The sequence below is a fragment of the Schistocerca serialis genome, chromosome 5, assembly GCF_023864345.2.
Source record: "Schistocerca serialis cubense isolate TAMUIC-IGC-003099 chromosome 5, iqSchSeri2.2, whole genome shotgun sequence".
NCBI lineage: Eukaryota > Metazoa > Arthropoda > Insecta > Orthoptera > Acrididae > Schistocerca > Schistocerca serialis.
In genome coordinates, this window is record NC_064642.1 from 685,696,680 (window position 1) to 685,715,643 (window position 18,964).

The window sequence follows — 18,964 nt, forward strand, 5'->3', positions numbered from 1 at the left end:
CAAAATTCCAAAAGTATAAACCACAAAAAAATGCTTACCAATGGAAGAAAATGTGTCGTGCTCCTCACCCTCCTCCCTCACTGTGGTGCAACAGATGTCCCTTTCTCCAAAAATGTACTCAATGTGACCGTAGTGTTGCAACCACACACAAGTTGACCTGCTGTGAGGAAAAAAAGAGTTACTACATTTCAAACATGAAATAGGTCATTTTAAAATCAACATAAAAACCAAAATTCCAAAAGTATAAACCACAAAAAAATGCTTACCAATGGAAGAAAATGTGTCGTGCTCCTCATCCTCCTCCCTCCCTGTGGTGCAACAGATGTCCCTTTCTCCAAAAATGTACTCAATGGGACCGTAGTGTTGCAACCACACACAAGTTGACCTGCTGTGAGGAAAAAACGAGTTAGTACATTTCAAACATGAAATAGGTCATTTTAAAATCAACATAAAAACCAAAATTCCAAAAGTATGAACCACAAAAAAATGCTTACCAATGGAAGAAAATGTGTCGTGCTCCTCATCCTCCTCCCTCCCTGTGGTGCAAACGATGTCCCTTTCTCCAAAAATGTACTCAATGGGACCGTAGTGTTGCAACCACACACAAGTTGACCTGCTGTGAGGAAAAAAAGAGTTAGTACATTTCAAACATGAAATAGGTCATTTTAAAATCAACATAAAACCAAAATTCCAAAAGTATAAACCACAAAAAAATGCTTACCAATGGAAGAAAATGTGTCGTGCTCCTCATCGTCCTCCCTCCCTGTGGTGCAACAGATGTCCCTTTCTCCAAAAATGTACTCAATGGGACCGTAGTGTTGCAACCACACACAAGTTGACCTGCTGTGAGGAAAAAAAGAGTTAGTACATTTCAAACATGAATAGGTCATTTTAAAATCAACATAAAAACCAAAATTCTAAAAGTATAAACCACAAAAAAATGCTTACCAATGGAAGAAAATGTGTCGTGCTCCTCATCCTCCTCCCTCCCTGTGGTGCAACAGATGTCCCTTTCTCCAAAAATGTACTCAATGGGACCGTAGTGTTGCAACCACACACAAGTTGACCTGCTGTGAGGAAAAAAAGAGTTAGTACATTTCAAACATGAAATAGGTCATTTTAAAATCAACATTAAAACCAAAATTCCAAAAGTATAAACCACAAAAAAATGCTTACCTATGGAAGAAAATGTGTCGTGCTCCTCATCCTCCTCCCTCCCTGTGGTGCAACAGATGTCCCTTTCTCCAAAAATGTACTCAATGGGACCGTAGTGTTGCAACCACACACAAGTTGACCTGCTGTGAGGAAAAAACGAGTTAGTACATTTCAAACATGAAATAGGTCATTTTAAAATCAACATAAAAACCAAAATTCCAAAAGTATAAACCACAAAAAAATGCTTACCAATGGAAGAAAATGTGTCGTGCTCCTCATCCTCCTCCCTCCCTGTGGTGCAACAGATGTCCCTTTCTCCAAAAATGTACTCAATGGGACCGTAGTGTTGCAACCACACACAAGTTGACCTGCTGTGAGGAAAAAAAGAGTTAGTACATTTCAATCATGAAATAGGTCATTTTAAAATCAACATAAAACCAAAATTCCAAAAGTATAAACCACTACAAACTGCTTACCAATGGAAGAAAATGTGTCGTGCTCCTCATCCTCCTCCCTCCCTGTGGTGCAACAGATGTCCCTTTCTCCAAAAATGTACTCAATGGGACCGTAGTGTTGCAACCACACACAAGTTGACCTGCTGTGAGGAAAAAAAGAGTTAGTACATTTCAAACATGAAATAGGTCATTTTAAAATCAACATAAAAACCAAAATTCCAAAAGTATAAACCACAAAAAAATGCTTACCAATGGAAGAAAATGTGTCGTGCTCCTCATCCTCCTCCCTCCCTGTGGTGCAACAGATGTCCCTTTCTCCAAAAATGTACTCAATGGGACCGTAGTGTTGCAACCACACACAAGTTGACCTGCTGTGAGGAAAAAACGAGTTAGTACATTTCAAACATGAAATAGGTCATTTTAAAATCAACATAAAAAACCAAAATTCCAAAAGTATAAACCACAAAAAAATGCTTACCAATGGAAGAAAATGTGTCGTGCTCCTCGCCCCCCTCCCTCCCTGTGGTGCAACACATGTCCCTTTCTCCTAAAATGTACTCAATGGGACCGTAGTGTTGCAAACACACACAAGTTGACCGGCTGTGAGGAAAAAACGAGTTAGTACATTTCAAACATGAAATAGGTCATTTTAAAATCAACATTAAAAACGAAAAATCCAAAAGTATAAACCACAAAAAAATGCTTACCAATGGAAGAAAGTGTGTCGTGCTCCTCATCCTCCTCCCTCCCTGTGGTGCAACAGATGTCCCTTTCTCCAAAAATGTACTCAATGGGACCGTAGTGTTGCAACCACACACAAGTTGACCTGCTGTGAGGAAAAAACGAGTTAGTACATTTTAAACATGAAATAGGTCATTTTAAAATCAACATAAAAAACCTAAATTCCAAAAGTATAAACCACAAAAAAATGCTTACCAATGGAAGAAAATGTGTCGTGCTCCTCACCCTCCTCCCTCCCTGTGGTGCAACAGATGTCCCTTTCTCCAAAAATGTACTCAATGGGACCGTAGTGTTGCAACCACACACAAGTTGACCTGCTGTGAGGAAAAAACGAGTTAGTACATTTCAAACATGAAATAGGTCATTTTAAAATCAACATAAAAAACCAAAAATCCAAAAGTATAAACCACTAAAAAATGCTTACCAATGGAAGAAAATGTGTCGTGCTCCTCACCTTCCTCCCTCCCTGTGGTGCAACAGATGTCCCTTTCTCCAAAAATGTACTCAATGGGACCGTAGTGTTGCAACCACACACAAGTTGACCTGCTGTGAGGAAAAAACGAGTTAGTACATTTCAAACATGAAATAGGTCATTTTAAAATCAACATAAAAAACCAAAATTCCAAAAGTATAAACCACAAAAAAATGCTTACCAATGAGACAAAATGTGTCGTGCTCCTCACCCTGTTCCCTCCCTGTGGTGCAACAGACGTCCCTTTCTCCAAAAATGTACTCAATGGGACCGCAGTGTTGCAACCACACACAAGTTGACCTGCTGTGAGGAAAAAACGAGTTAGTACATTTCAAACATGAAATAGGTCATTTTAAAATCAACATAAAAAACCAAAATTCCAAAAGTATAAACCACAAAAAAATGCTTACCAATGGAAGAAAATGTGTCGTGCTCCTCACCCTCCTCCCTCCCTGTGGTGCAACAGATGTCCCTTTCTCCAAAAATGTACTCAATGTGACCGTAGTGTTGCAACCACACACAAGTTGACCTGCTGTGAGGAGAAAAAGAGTTAGTACATTTCAAACATGAAATAGGTCATTTTAAAATTAACATAAAACCAAAATTCCAAAAGTATAAACCACAAAAAAATGCTTACCAATGGAAGAAAATGTGTCGTGCTCCTCATCCTCCTCCCTCCCTGTGGTGCAACAGATGTCCCTTTCTCCAAAAATGTACTCAATGGGACCGTAGTGTTGCAACCACACACAAGTTGACCTGCTGTGAGGAAAAAAAGAGTTAGTACATTTCAAACATGAATAGGTCATTTTAAAATCAACATAAAAACCAAAATTCTAAAAGTATAAACCACAAAAAAATGCTTACCAACGGAAGAAAATGTGTCGTGCTCCTCATCCTCCTCCCTCCCTGTGGTGCAACAGATGTCCCTTTCTCCAAAAATGTACTCAATGGGACCGTAGTGTTGCAACCACACACAAGTTGACCTGCTGTGAGGAAAAAAAAGATAGTACATTTCAAACATGAAATAGGTCATTTTAAAATCAACATAAAAACCAAAATTCCAAATGTATAAACCACAAAAAAATGCTTACCAATGGAAGTAAATGTGTCCTGCTCCTCACCCTCCTCCCTCCCAGTTTTGCAACAGATGTCCCTTTCTCCAAAAATGTACTCAATGGGACCGTAGTGTTGCAACCACACACAAGTTGACCTGCTGTGAGGAAAAAACGAGTTAGTACATTTCAAACATGAAATAGGTCATTTTAAAATCAACATAAAAAACCAAAATTCCAAAAGTATAAACCACAAAAAAGTGCTTACCAATGGAAGAAAATGTGTCGTGCTCCTCATCCTCCTCCCTCCCTGTGGTGCAACAGATGTCCCTTTCTCCAAAAATGTACTCAATGGGACCGTAGTGTTGCAACCACACACAAGTTGACCTACTGTGAGGAAAAAAAGAGTTAGTACATTTCAAACATGAAATAGGTCATTTTAAAATCAACATAAATACCAAAATTCCAAAAGTATAAACCACAAAAATATGCTTACCAATGGAAGAAAATGTGTCGTGCTCCTCATCCTCCTCCCTCCCTGTGGTGCAACAGATGTCCCTTTCTCCAAAAATGTACTCAATGGGACCGTAGTGTTGCAACCACACACAAGTTGACCTGCTGTGAGGAAAAAACGAGTTAGTACATTTCAAACATGAAATAGGTCATTTTAAAATCAACATAAAAAACCAAAATTACAAAAGTATAACCCACAAAAAAATGCTTACCAATGGAAGAAAATGTGTCGTGCTCCTCGCCCCCCTCCCTCCCTGTGGTGCAACAGATGTCCCTTTCTCCAAAAATGTACCCAATGGGACCGTAGTGTTGCAACCACACACAAGTTGACCTGCTGTGAGGAAAAAACGAGTTAGTACATTTTAAACATGAAATAGGTCATTTTAAAATCAACATAAAAAACCAAAATTCCAAAAGTATAAACCACAAAAAAATGCTTACCAATGGAAGAAAATGTGTCGTGCTCCTCACCCTCCTCCCTCCCTGTGGTGCAACAGATGTCCCTTTCTCCAAAAATGTACTCAATGGGACCGTAGTGTTGCAACCACACACAAGTTGACCTGCTGTGAGGAAAAAACGAGTTAGTACATTTCAAACATGAAATAGGTCATTTTAAAATCAACATAAAAAACCAAAATTCCAAATGTATAAACCACAAAAAAATGCTTACCAATGGAAAAAAATGTGTCGTGCTCCTCACCCTCCTCCCTCCCTGTGGTGCAACAGATGTCCCTTTCTCCAAAAATGTACTCAGTGGGACCGTAGTGTTGCATCCACACACAAGTTGACCTGCTGTGAGGAAAAAACGAGTTAGTACATTTCAAACATGAAATAGGTCATTTTAAAATCAACATAAAAACCAAAATTCCAAAAATATAAACCACAAAAAAATGCTTACCAATGAGACAAAATGTGTCGTGCTCCTCACCCTGTTCCCTCCCTGTGGTGCAACAGACGTCCCTTTCTCCAAAAATGTACTCAATGGGACCGTAGTGTTGCAACCACACACAAGTTGACCTGCTGTGAGGAAAAAACGAGTTAGTACATTTCAAACATGAAATAGGTCATTTTAAAATCAACATAAAAAACCAAAATTCCAAAAGTATAAACCACAAAAAAATGATTACCAATGGAAGAAAATGTGTCGTGCTCCTAACCCTCCTCCCTCCCTGTGGTGCAACAGATGTCCCTTTCTCCAAAAATGTACTCAATGGGACCCTAGTGTTGCAAACACACACAAGTTGACCTGCTGTGAGGAAAAAACGAGTTAGTACATTTCAAACATGAAATAGCTCATTTTAAAATCAACATAAAAAACCAAAATTTCAAAAGTATAAACCACAAAAAATGCTTACCAATGGAAGAAAATGTGTCGTGCTCCTCACCCTCCTCCCTCCTTGTGGTGCAACAGATGTCCCTTTCTCCAAAAATGTACGCAATGGGACCGTAGTGTTGCAACCACACACAAGTTGACCTGCTGTGAGGAAAAAACGAGTTAGTACATTTCAAACATGAAATAGGTAATTTTAAAATCAACATAAAAAACCAAAATTCCAAAGGTATAAACCACAAAAAAATGCTTACCAATGGAAGAAAATGTGTCGTACTCCTCACCCTCCTCCCGCCCTGTGGTGCAACAGATATCCCTTTCTCCAAAAATGTACTCAATGGGACCGTAATGTTGCAACCACACACAAGTTGAGCTGCTGTGAGGAAAAAACGAGTTAGTACATTTCAAACATGAAATAGGTCATTTTAAAATCAGCATAAAAAACCAAAATTCCAAAAGTATAAACCACAAAAAAATGCTTACCAATGGAAGAAAATGTGTCCTGCTCCTCACCCACCTCCCTCCCTGTGGTGCAACAGATGTCCCTTTCTCCAAAAATGTACTCAATGGGACCGTAGTGTTGCAACCACACACAAGTTGACCTGCTGTGAGGAAAAAACGAGTTAGTACATTTCAAACATGAAAAGGTCATTTTAAAATCAACATAAAAAACCAAAATTCCAAAGGTATAAACCACAAAAAAATGCTTACCAATGGAAGAAAATGTGTCGTACTCCTCACCCTCCTCCCGCCCTGTGGTGCAACAGATGTCCCTTTCTCCAAAAATGTACTCAATGGGACCGTAATGTTGCAACCACACACAAGTTGAGCTGCTGTGAGGAAAAAACGAGTTAGTACATTTCAAACATGAAATAGGTCATTTTAAAATCAACATAAAAAACCAAAATTCCAAAAGTATAAACCACAAAAAAATGCTTACCAATGGAAGATAATGTGTCCTGCTCCTCATCCACCTCCCTCCCTGTGGTGCAACAGATGTCCCTTTCTCCAAAAATGTACTCAATGGGACCGTAGTGTTGCAACCACACACAAGTTGACCTGCTGTGAGGAAAAAACGAGTTTGTACATTTCAAACATGAAATAGGTCATTTTAAAATCAACATAAAAAACCAAAATTCCAAAAGTATAAACCACAAAAAAATGCTTACCAATGGAAGAAAATGTGTCGTGCTCCTCACCCTCCTCCCTCCCTGTGTTGCAACAGATGTCCCTTTCTCCAAAAATGTACGCAATGGGACCGTAGTGTTGCAACCACACACAAGTTGACCTGCTGTGAGGAAAAAACGAGTTAGTACATTTCAAACATGAAATAGGTCATTTTAAAATCAACATAAAAAACCAAAATTCCAAAGGTATAAACCACAAAAAAATGCTTACCAATGGAAGAAAATGTATCGTACTCCTCACCCTCCTCCCGCGCTGTGGTGCAACAGATGTCCCTTTCTCCAAAAATGTACTCAATGGGACCGTAATGTTGCAACCACACACAAGTTGACCTGCTGTGAGGAAAAAACGAGTTAGTACATTTCAATCATGAAATAGGTCATTTTAAAATCAACATAAAAAACCAAAATTCCAAAAGTATAAACCACAAAAAAATGCTTACCAATGGAAGAAAATGTGTCCTGCTCCTCACCCACCTCCCTCCCTGTGGTGCAACAGATGTCCCTTTCTCCAAAAATGTACTCAATGGGACCGTAGTGTTGCAACCACACACAAGTTGACCTGCTGTGAGGAAAAAACGAGTTAGTACATTTCAAACATGAAATAGGTCATTTTAAAATCAACATAAAAAACCAAAATTCCAAAAGTATAAACCACAAAAAAATGATTACCAATGGAAGAAAATGTGTCGTGCTCCTCACCCTCCTCCCTCCCTGTGGTGCAACAGATTTCCCTTTCTCCAAAAATGTACTTAATGGGACGGTAGTGTTGCAACCACACACAAGTTGACCTGCTGTGAGGAAAAAACGAGTTAGTACATTACAAACATGAAATAGGTCATTTTAAAATCAACATAAAAAACCAAAATTCCAAAAGTATAAACCACAAAAAAACGCTTACCAATGGAAGAAAATGTGTCGTGCTCCTCACCCTCCTCCCTCCCTGTGGTGCAACAGATGTCCCTTTCTCCAAAAATGTACTCAATGCGACCGTAGTGTTGCAACCACACACAAGTTGACCTGCTGTGAGGAAAAAACGAGTTAGTACATTTCAAACATGAAATAGGTCATTTGAAAATCAACATAAAAAACCAAAATTCCAAAAGTATAAACCACAAAAAAATGCTTACCAACGGAAGAAAATGTGTCGTGCTCCTCACCCTCCTCCCTCCCTGTGGTGCAACAGATGTCCCTTTCTCCAAAAATGTACTCAATGCGACCGTAGTGTTGCAACCACACACAAGTTGACCTGCTGTGAGGAAAAAACGAGTTAGTACATTTCAAACATGAAATAGGTCATTTTAAAATCAACATAAAAAACCAAAATTCCAAAAGTATAAACCACAAAAAAATGCTTACCAATGGAAGAAAATGTGTCGTGCTCCTCACCCTCCTCCCTCCCTGTGGTGCAACAGATGTCCCTTTCTCCAAAAATGTACTCAATGGGACCGTAGTGTTGCAACCACTCACAAGTTGACCTGCTGTGAGGAAAAAACGAGTTAGTACATTTCAAACATGAAATAGGTCATTTTTAAATCAACATAAAAAACCAAAATTCCAAAAGTATAAACCACAAAAAAATGCTTACCAATGGAAGAAAATGTGTCGTGCTCCTCACCCTCCTCCCTCCCTGTGGTGCAACAGATGTCCCTTTCTCCAAAAATGTACTCAATGGGACCGTAGTGTTGCAACCACACACACGTTGACCTGCTGTGAGGAAAAAACGAGTTAGTACATTTCAAACATGAAATAGGTCATTTTAAAATCAACATAAAAAACCAAAATTCCAAAAGTATAAACCACAAAAAAATGCTTACCAATGGAAGAAAATGTGTCGTGCTCCTCACCCTCCTCCCTCCCTGTGGTGCAACAGATGTCCCTTTCTCCAAAAATGTACTCAATGGGACCGTAGTGTTGCAACCACACACAAGTTGACCTGCTGTGAGGAAAAAACGAGTTAGTACATTTCAAACATGAAATAGGTCATTTTAAAATCAACATAAGAAACCAAAATTCCGAAAGTATAAACCACAAAAAAATGCTTACCAATGGAAGAAAATGTGTCGTGCTCCTCACCCTCCTCCCTCCCTGTGGTGCAACAGATGTCCCTTTGTCCAAAAATGTACTCAATGGGACCGTAGTGTTGCAACCACACACAAGTTGACCTGCTGTGAGGAAAAAACGAGTTAGTACATTTCAAACATGAAATAGGTCATTTTAAAATCAACATAAAAAAGCAAAATTCCAAAAGTATAAACCACAAAAAAATGCTTACCAATGGAAGAAAATGTGTCCTGCTCCTCACCCACCTCCCTCCCTGTGGTGCAACAGATGTCCCTTTCTCCAAAAATGTACTCAATGGGACCGTAGTGTTGCAACCACACACAAGTTGACCTGCTGTGAGGAAAAAACGAGTTAGTACATTTCAAACATAAAATAAATCATTCTAAAATCAACATTAAAAACCAAAATTCCAAAAGTATAAACCACAAAAAAATGCTTACCAATGGAAGAAAATGTGTCCTGCTCCTCACCCACCTCCCTCCCTGTGGTGCAACAGATGTCCCTTTCTCCAAAAATGTACTCAATGGGACCGTAGTGTTGCAACCACACACAAGTTGACAGGCTGTGAGGAAAAAACGAGTTAGTACATTTCAAACATGAAATAGGTCATTTTAAAATCAACATAAATAACCAAAATTCCAAAAGTATAAACCACAAAAAAATGCTTACCAATGGAAGAAAATGCGTCCTGCTCCTCACCCGCCTCCCTCCCTGTGGTGCAACAGAGGTCCCTTTCTCCAAAAATGTACTCAATGGGACGGTAGTGTTGCAACCACACACAAGTTGACCTGCTGTGAGGAAAAAACGAGTTAGTACATTTCATACATGAAATAGGTCATTTTAAAATCAACATAAAAAACCAAAATTCCAAAAGTATAAACCACAAAAAAATGCTTACCAATGGAAGAAAATGTGTCGTGCTCCTCACCCTCCTCCCTCCCTGTGGTGCAACAGATGTCCCTTTCTCCAAAAATGCACTCAATGGGACCGTAGTGTTGCAACCACACACAAGTTGACCTGCTGTGAGGAAAAAACGAGTTGGTACATTTCAAACATGAAATAGGACATTTTAAAATCAACATAAAAAACCAAAATTCCAAAAGTATAAACCACAAAAAAATGCTTACCAATGGAAGGAAATGTGTCGTGCTCCTCACCTTCTCCCTCCCTGTGGTGCAACAGATGTCCCTTTCTCCAAAAATGTACTCAATGGGACCGTAGTGTTGCAACCACACACAAGTTGACCTGCTGTGAGGAAAAAACGAGTTAGTACATTTCAAACATGAAATAGGTCATTTTAAAATCAACATAAGAAACCAAAATTCCAAAAGTATAAACCACAAAAAAATGCTTACCAATGGAAGAAAATGTGTCGTGCTCCTCACCCTCCTCCCTCCCTGTGGTGCAACAGATGTCCCTTTCTCCAAAAATGTACTCAATGGGACGGTAGTGTTGCAACCACACACAAGTTGACCTGCTGTGAGGAAAAAACGAGTTAGTACATTTCAAACATGAAATAGGTCATTTTAAAATCAACATAAAAAACCAAAATTCCAAAAGTATAAACCCCAAAAATATGCTTACCAATGAAAGAAAATGTGTCCTGCTCCTCCCCCTCCTCCCTCCCTGTGGTGCAACAGATGTCCCTTTCTCCAAAAATGTACTCAATGCGACCGTAGTGTTGCAACCACACACAAGTTGACCTGCTGTGAGGAAAAAACGAGTTAGTACATTCAAACATGAAATAGGTCATTTTAAAATCAACATAAAAAAGCAAAATTCCAAAAGTATAAACCACAAAAAAATGCTTACCAATGGAAGAAAATGTGTCCTGCTCCTCACCCACCTCCCTCCCTGTGGTGCAACAGATGTCCCTTTCTCCAAAAATGTACTCAATGGGACCGTAGTGTTGCAACCACACACAAGTTGACCTGCTGTGAGGAAAAAACGAGTTAGTACATTTCAAACATAAAATAAATCATTTTAAAGTCAACATTAAAAACCAAAATTCCAAAAGTATAAACCACAAAAAAATGCTTACCAATGGAAGAAAATGTGTCCTGCTCCTCACCCACCTCCCTCCCTGTGGTGCAACAGATGTCCCTTTCTCCAAAAATGTACTCAATGGGACCGTAGTGTTGCAACCACACACAAGTTGACCTGCTGTGAGGAAAAAACGAATTAGTACATTTCAAACATGAAATAGGTCATTTTAAAATCAACATAAATAACCAAAATTCCAAAAGTATAAACCACAAAAAAATGCTTACCAATGGAAGAAAATGCGTCCTGCTCCTCACCCGCCTCCCTCCCTGTGGTGCAACAGAGGTCCCGTTCTCCAAAAATGTACTCAATGGGTCCGTAGTGTTGCAACCACACACAAGTTGACCTGCTGTGAGGAAAAAACGAGTTAGTACATTTCATACATGAAATAGGTCATTTTAAAATCAACATAAAAAACCAAAATTCCAAAAGTATAAACCACAAAAAAATGCTTACCAATGGAAAAAATGTGTCCTGCTCCTCACCCTCCTCCCTCCCTGTGGTGCAACAGATGTCCCTTTCTCCAGAAATGTACTCAGTGGGACCGTAGTGTTGCAACCACACACAAGTTGACCTGCTGTGAGGAAAAAACGAGTTAGTACATTTCAAACATGAAATAGGTCATTTTAAAATCAACATAAAAAACCAAAATTCCAAAAGTATAAACCACAAAAAAAATGCTTACCAATGGAAGAAAATGTGTCCTGCTCCTCACCCATCTCCCTCCCTGTGGTGCAACAGATGTCCCTTTCTCCAAAAATGTACTCAATGGGACCGTAGTGTTGCAACCACACACAAGTTGACCTGCTGTGAGGAAAAAACGAGTTAGTATATTTCAAACATGAAATAGGTCATTTTAAAATCAACATCAAAAACCAAAATTCCAAAAGTATAAACCACAAAAAAATGCTTACCAATGGAAGAAAATGTGTCGTGCTCCTCACCCTCCTCCCTCCCTGTGGTGCAACAGATGTCCCTTTCTCCAAAAATGTACTCAATGGGACCGTAGTGTTGCAACCACACACAAGTTGACCTGCTGTGAGGAAAAAACGAGTTAGTACATTTCAGACATGAAATAGGTCATTTTAAAATCAACATAAAAAACCAAAATTCCAAAAGTATAAACCACAAAAACATGCTTACCAATGGAAGAAAATGTGTCGTGCTCCTCACCCTCCTCCCTCCCTGTGGTGCAACAGATGTCCCTTTCTCCAAAAATGTACTCAATGGGACCGTAAAGTTGCAACCACACACAAGTTGACCTGCTGTGAGGAAAAAACGAGTTAGTACATTTCATACATGAAATAGGTCATTTTAAAATCAACATAAAAAACCAAAATTCCAAAAGTATAAACCACAAAAAAATGCTTACCAATGGAAGAAAATGTGTCGTACTCCTCACACTCCTCCCGTCCTGTGGTGCAACAGATGTCCCTTTCTCCAAAAATGTACTCAATGGGACCGTAGTGTTGCAACCACACACAAGTTGACCTGCTGTGAGGAAAAAACGAGTTAGTACATTTCAAACATGAAATAGGTCATTTTAACATCAACATAAAAAACCAAAATTCCAAAAGTATAAACCACAAAAAAATGCTTACCAATGGAAGAAAATGTGTCGTGCTCCTCACCCTCCTCCCTCCCTGTGGTGCAACAGATGTCCCTTTCTCCAAAAATGTACTCAATGGGACCGTAGTGTTGCAACCAAACACAAGTTGACCTGCTGTGAGGAAAAAACGAGTTAGTACATTTCAAACATGAAATAGGTCATTTTAAAATCAACATAAGAAACTAAAATTCCAAAAGTATAAACCACAAAAATATGCTTACCAATGGAAGAAAATGTGTCGTGCTCCTCACCCTCCTCCCTCCCTGTGGTGCAACAGATGTCCCTTTCTCCAAAAATGCACTCAATGGGACCGTAGTGTTGCAACCACACACAAGTTGACCTGCTGTGAAAAAAAAAACGAGTTAGTACATTTCAAACATGAAATAGGTCATTTTAAAATCAACATAAAAAACCAAAATTCCAAAAGTATAAACCACAAAAAAATGCTTACCAAAGGAAGAAAATGTGTCGTGCTCCTCACCCTCCTCCCTCCCTGTGGTGCAACAGATGTCCCTTTCTCCAAAAATGTACTCAATGGGACCGTAGTGTTGCAACCACACACAAGTTGACCTGCTGTGAGGAAAAAACGAGTTAGTACATTTCAAACATGAAATAGGTCATTTTAAAATCAACATAAGAAACAAAAATTCAAAAAGTATAAACCACAAAAAAATGCTTACCAATGGAAGAAAATGTGTCGTGCTCCTCACCCTCCTCCCTCCCTGTGGTGCAACAGATGTCCCTTTCTCCAAAAATGTACTCAATGGGACCGTAGTGTTGCAACCACACACAAGTTGACCTGCTGTGAGGAAAGAACGAGTTAGTACATTTCAAACATGAAATATGTCATTTTAAAATCAACGTAAAAAACCAAAATTCCAAAAGTATAAACCACAAAAAAATGCTTACCAATGGAAGAAAATGTGTCCTGCTCCTCACCCACCTCCCTCCCTGTGGTGCAACAGATGTCCCTTTCTCCAAAAATGTACTCAATGGGACCGTAGTGTTGCAACCACACACAAGTTGACCTGCTGTGAGGAAAAAACGAGTTAGTACATTTCAAACATAAAATAGGTCATTTTAAAATCAACATAAAAAACCAAAATTCCAAAAGTATAAACCACAAAAAAATGCTTACCAATGGAAGAAAATGTGTCCTGCTCCTCACCCACCTCCCTCCCTGTGGTGCAACAGATGTCCCTTTCTCCAAAAATGTACTCAATGGGACCGTAGTGTTGCAACCACACACAAGTTGACCTGCTGTGAGGAAAAAACGAGTTAGTGCATTTCAAACATGAAATAGGTCATTTTAAAATCAACATAAATAACCAAAATTACAAAAGTATAAACCACAAAAAAATGCTTACCAATGGAAGAAAGTGTGTCCTGCTCCTCACCCACCTCCCTCCCTGTGGTGCAACAGATGTCCCTTTCTCCAAAAATGTACTCAATGGGACCGTAGTGTTGAAACCACACACAAGTTGACCTGCTGTGAGGAAAAAACGAGTTAGTACATTTCAAACATGAAATAGGTCATTTTAAAATCAACATAAAAAACCAAAATTCCAAAAGTATAAACCACAAAAAAATGCTTACCAATGGAAGAAAATGTGTCCTGCTCCTCACCCTCCTCCCTCCCTGTGGTGCAACAGATGTCCCTTTCTCCAAAAATGTACTCAATGGGACCGTAGTGTTGCAACCCAACTCAAGTTGACCTGCTGTGAGGAAAAAACGAGTTAGTACATTTCGAACATGAAATAGGTCATTTTAAAATCAACATAAGAAACCAAAATTCCAAAAGTATACACCACAAAAAAATGCTTACCAATGGAAGAAAATGTGTCGTACTCCTCAACCTCGTCCCTCCCTGTGGTGCAACAGATGTCCCTTTCTCCAAAAATGCACTCAATGGGACCGTAGTGTTGCAACCACACACAAGTTGACCTGCTGTGAGGAAAAAAAGAGTTAGTACATTTCAAACATGAAATAGGTCATTTTAAAGTCAACATAAAAAACCAAAATTACAAAAGTATAAACCACAAAAAAATGCTTACCAAAGGATGAAAATGTGTCGTGCTCCTCACCCTCCTCCCTCCCTGTGGTGCAACAGATGTCCCTTTCTCCAAAAATGTACTCAATGGGACCGTAGTGTTGCAACCACACACAAGTTGACCTGCTGTGAGGAAAAAACGAGTTAGTACATTTCAAACATGAATTAGGTCATTTTAAAATCAACATAAAAAACCAAAATTCCAATAGTATAAACCCCAAAAAATGCTTACCAATGGAAGAAAATGTGTCGTGCTCCTCACCCTCCTCCCTCCCTGTGGTGCAACAGATGTCCCTTTCTCCAAAAATGTACTCAATGGGACCGTAGTGTTGCAACCACACACAAGTTGACCTGCTGTGAGGAAAAAACGACTTAGTACAATTCAAACATGAAATAGGTCATTTTAAAATCAACATAAAAAACCAAAGTTCCAAAAGTATAAACCCCAAAAAATGCTTACCAATGGAAGAAAATGTGTCGTGCTCCTCACCCTCCTCCCTCCCTGTGGTGCAACAGATGTCCCTTTCTCCAAAAATGTACTCAATGGGACCGTAGTGTTGCAACCACACACAAGTTGACCTGCTGTGAGGAAAAAACGAGTTAGTACATTTCAAACATGAAATAGGTCATTTTAAAATCAACATAAAAAACCAAAATTCCAAAAGTATAAACCCCAAAAAATGCTTACCAATGGAAGAAAATGTGTCGTGCTCCTCACCCTCCTCCCTCCCTGTGGTGCAACAGATGTCCCTTTCTCCAAAAATGTACTCAATGGGACCGTAGTGTTGCAACCAAACACAAGTTGACCTGCTGTGAGGAAAAAACGAGTTAGTACATTTCAAACATGAAATAGGTCATTTTAAAATCATCATAAGAAACCAAAATTCCAAAAGTATAAACCACAAAAAAATGCTTACCAATGGAAGAAAATGTGTCTCCTCACCCTCCTCCCTCCCTGTGGTGCAACAGATGTCCCTTTCTTTGAAAATGCACTCAATGGGACCGTAGTGTTGCAACCACACACAAGTTGACCTGCTGTGAGGAAAAAACGAGTTAGTGCATTTCAAACATGAAATAGGTCATTTTAAAATCAACATAAGAAACAAAAATTCAAAAAGTATAAACCACAAAAAAATGCTTACCAATGGAAGAAAATGTGTCGTGCTCCTCACCCTCCTCCCTCCCTGTGGTGCAACAGATGTCCCTTTCTCCAAAAATGTACTCAATGGGACCGTAGTGTTGCAACCACACACAAGTTGACCTGCTGTGAGGAAAAAACGAGTTAGTACATTTCAAACATGAAATAGGTCATTTTAAAATCAACATAAAAAACCAAAATTCCAAAAGTATAAACCACAAAAAAATGCTTACCAATGGAAGAAAATGTGTCCTGCTCCTCACCCACCTCCCTCCCTGTGGTGCAACAGATGTCCCTTTCTCCAAAAATGTACTCAATGGGACCGTAGTGTTGCAACCACACACAAGTTGACCTGCTGTGAGGAAAAAACGAGTTAGTACATTTCAAACATAAAATAGGTCATTTTAAAATCAACATAAAAAACCAAAATTCCAAAGGTATAAACCACAAAAAAATGCTTACCAATGGAAGAAAATGTGTCCTGCTCCTCACCCACCTCCCTCCCTGTGGTGCAACAGATGTCCCTTTCTCCAAAAATGTACTCAATGGGACCGTAGTGTTGCAACCACACACAAGTTGACCTGCTGTGAGGAAAAAACGAGTTAGTGCATTTCAAACATCAAGTAGGTCATTTTAAAATCAACATAAATAACCAAAATTCCAAAAGTATAAACCACAAAAAAATGCTTACCAATGGAAGAAAATGTGTCCTGCTCCTCACCCACCTCCCTCCCTGTGATGCAACAGATGTCCCTTTCTCCAAAAATGTACTCAATGGGACCGTAGTGTTGAAACCACACACAAGTTGACCTGCTGTGAGGAAAAAACAAGTTAGTACATTTCAAACATGAAATAGGTCATTTTAAAATCAACATAAAAAACCAAAATTCCAAAAGTATAAACCACAAAAAAATGCTTACCAATGGAAGAAAATGTGTCCTGCTCCTCACCCTCCTCCCTCCCTGTGGTGCAACAGATGTCCCTTTCTCCAAAAATGTACTCAATGGGACCGTAGTGTTGCAACCAAACACAAGTTGACCTGCTGTGAGGAAAAAACGAGTTAGTACATTTCAAACATGAAATAGGTCATTTTAAAATCAACATAAGAAACCAAAATTCCAAAAGTATACACCACAAAAAAATGCTTACCAATGGAAGAAAATGTGTCGTGCTCCTCACCCTCGTCCCTCCCTGTGGTGCAACAGATGTCCCTTTCTCCAAAAATGCACTCAATGGGACCGTAGTGTTGCAACCACACACAAGTTGACCTGCTGTGAGGAAAAAACGAGTTAGTACATTTCAAACATGAAATAGGTTATTTTAAAGTCAACATAAAAAACCAAAATTACAAAAGTATAAACCACAAAAAAATGCTCACCAAAGGAAGCTAATGTGTCGTGCTCCTCACCCTCCTCCCTCCCTGTGGTGCAACAGATGTCCCTTTCTCCAAAAATGTACTCAATGGGACCGTAGTGTTGCAACCACACACAAGTTGACCTGCTGTGAGGAAAAAACGAGTTAGTACATTTCAAACATGAATAAGGTCATTTTAAAATCACCATAAAAAACCAAAATTCAAAAAGTATAAACCAAAAAAAAATGCTTACCAATGGAAGAAAATGTGTCGTACTCCTCACACTCCTCCCGTCCTGTGGTGCAACAGATGTCCCTTTCTCCAAAAATGTACTCAATGGGACCGTAGTGTTGCAACCACACACAAGTTGACCTGCTGTGAGGAAAAAACGAGTTAGTACATTTCAAACATGAAATAGGTCATTTTAAAATCAACATAAAAAACCAAAATTCCAAAAGTATAAACAACAAAAAAATTATTACCAATGGAAGAAAATGATTCGTACTCCTCACCCTCCTCCCGCCCTGTGGTGCAACAGATGTCCCTTTCTCCAAAAATGTACTCAATGGGACCGTAATGTTGCAACCACACACAAGTTGACCTGCTGTGAGGAAAAAACGAGTTAGTACATTTCAAACATGAAATAGGTCATTTGAAATTCAACATAAAAAACCAAAATTCCAAAAGTATAAATCACAAAAAAATGTTTACAAATGGAAGAAAATGCGTCGTGCTCCTCACCCTCCTCCCTCCCTGTGGCGCAACAGATGTCCCTTTCTCCAAAAATGTACTTAATGGGACCGTAGTGTTGCAACCACACACAAGTTGACCTGCTGTGAGGAAAAAACGAGTTAGTACATTTCAAACATGAAATAGGTCATTTTAAAATCAACATAAAAAACCAAAATTCCAAAAGTATAAACCACAAAAAAATGCTTACCAATGGAAGAAAATGTGTCGTGCTCCTCACCCTCCTCCCTCCCTGTGGTGCAACAGATGTCCCTTTCTCCAAAAATGTACTCAATGGGACCGTAGTGTTGCAACCACACACAAGTTGACCTGCTGTGAGGAAAAAACGAGTTAGTACATTTCATACATGAAATAGGTCATTTTAAAATCAACATAAAAAACCAAAATTCCAAAAGTATAAACCACAAAAAAATGCTTACCAATGGAAGAAAATGTGTCGTGCTCCTCACCCTCCTCCCTCCCTGTGGTGCAACAGATGTCCCTTTCTCCAAAAATGTACTCAATGGGACCGTAGTGTTGCAACCACACACAAGTTGACCTGCTGTGAGGAAAAAACGAGTTAGTACATTTCAAACTTGAATTAGGTCATTTTAAAATCAACATAAAAAACCAAAATTCCAAAAGTATAAACCCCAAAAAATGCTTACCAATGGAAGAAAATGTGTCGTGCTCCTCACCCTCCTCCCTCCCTGTGGTGCAACAGATGTCCCTTTCTCCAAAAATGTACTCAATGGGACCGTAGTGTTGCAACCACACACAAGTTGACCTGCTGTGAGGAAAAAACGAGTTAGTACATTTCAAACATGAAATAGGTCATTTTAAAATCAACATAAAAAACCAAAATTCCAAAAGTATAAACCACAAAAAAATGCTTACCAATGGAAGAAAATGTGTCGTGCTCCTCACCCTCCTCCCTCCCTGTGGTGCAACAGATGTCCCTTTCTCCAAAAATGTACTCAATGGGACCGTAGTGTTGCAACCAAACACAAGTTGACCTGCTGTGAGGAAGAAACGAGTTAGTACATTTCAAACATGAAATAGGTCATTTTAAAAT

General features: G+C 39.2%; 1 protein-coding gene across 1 annotated transcript in view; it reads right to left on the reverse strand.

The window, feature by feature from the left end:
* Nucleotides 1–18,964, reverse strand: part of LOC126482177 (dentin sialophosphoprotein-like) — a 195,618-nt gene that overhangs the window by 142,704 nt on the left and 33,950 nt on the right. Inside the window, exons 28-42 of the mRNA XM_050106156.1 lie at nt 14,444–14,485; nt 14,215–14,256; nt 6,659–6,700; nt 4,372–4,413; nt 4,144–4,185; nt 3,688–3,729; nt 3,461–3,502; nt 2,318–2,359; nt 1,860–1,901; nt 1,632–1,673; nt 1,405–1,446; nt 1,177–1,218; nt 949–990; nt 495–536; nt 267–308 (exon numbers count right to left, since the gene is read on the reverse strand). Of these exons, the coding sequence (XP_049962113.1) occupies nt 267–308; nt 495–536; nt 949–990; nt 1,177–1,218; nt 1,405–1,446; nt 1,632–1,673; nt 1,860–1,901; nt 2,318–2,359; nt 3,461–3,502; nt 3,688–3,729; nt 4,144–4,185; nt 4,372–4,413; nt 6,659–6,700; nt 14,215–14,256; nt 14,444–14,485 (630 nt within the window). The remainder of the gene's footprint in view (nt 1–266; nt 309–494; nt 537–948; nt 991–1,176; nt 1,219–1,404; nt 1,447–1,631; nt 1,674–1,859; nt 1,902–2,317; nt 2,360–3,460; nt 3,503–3,687; nt 3,730–4,143; nt 4,186–4,371; nt 4,414–6,658; nt 6,701–14,214; nt 14,257–14,443; nt 14,486–18,964) is intronic.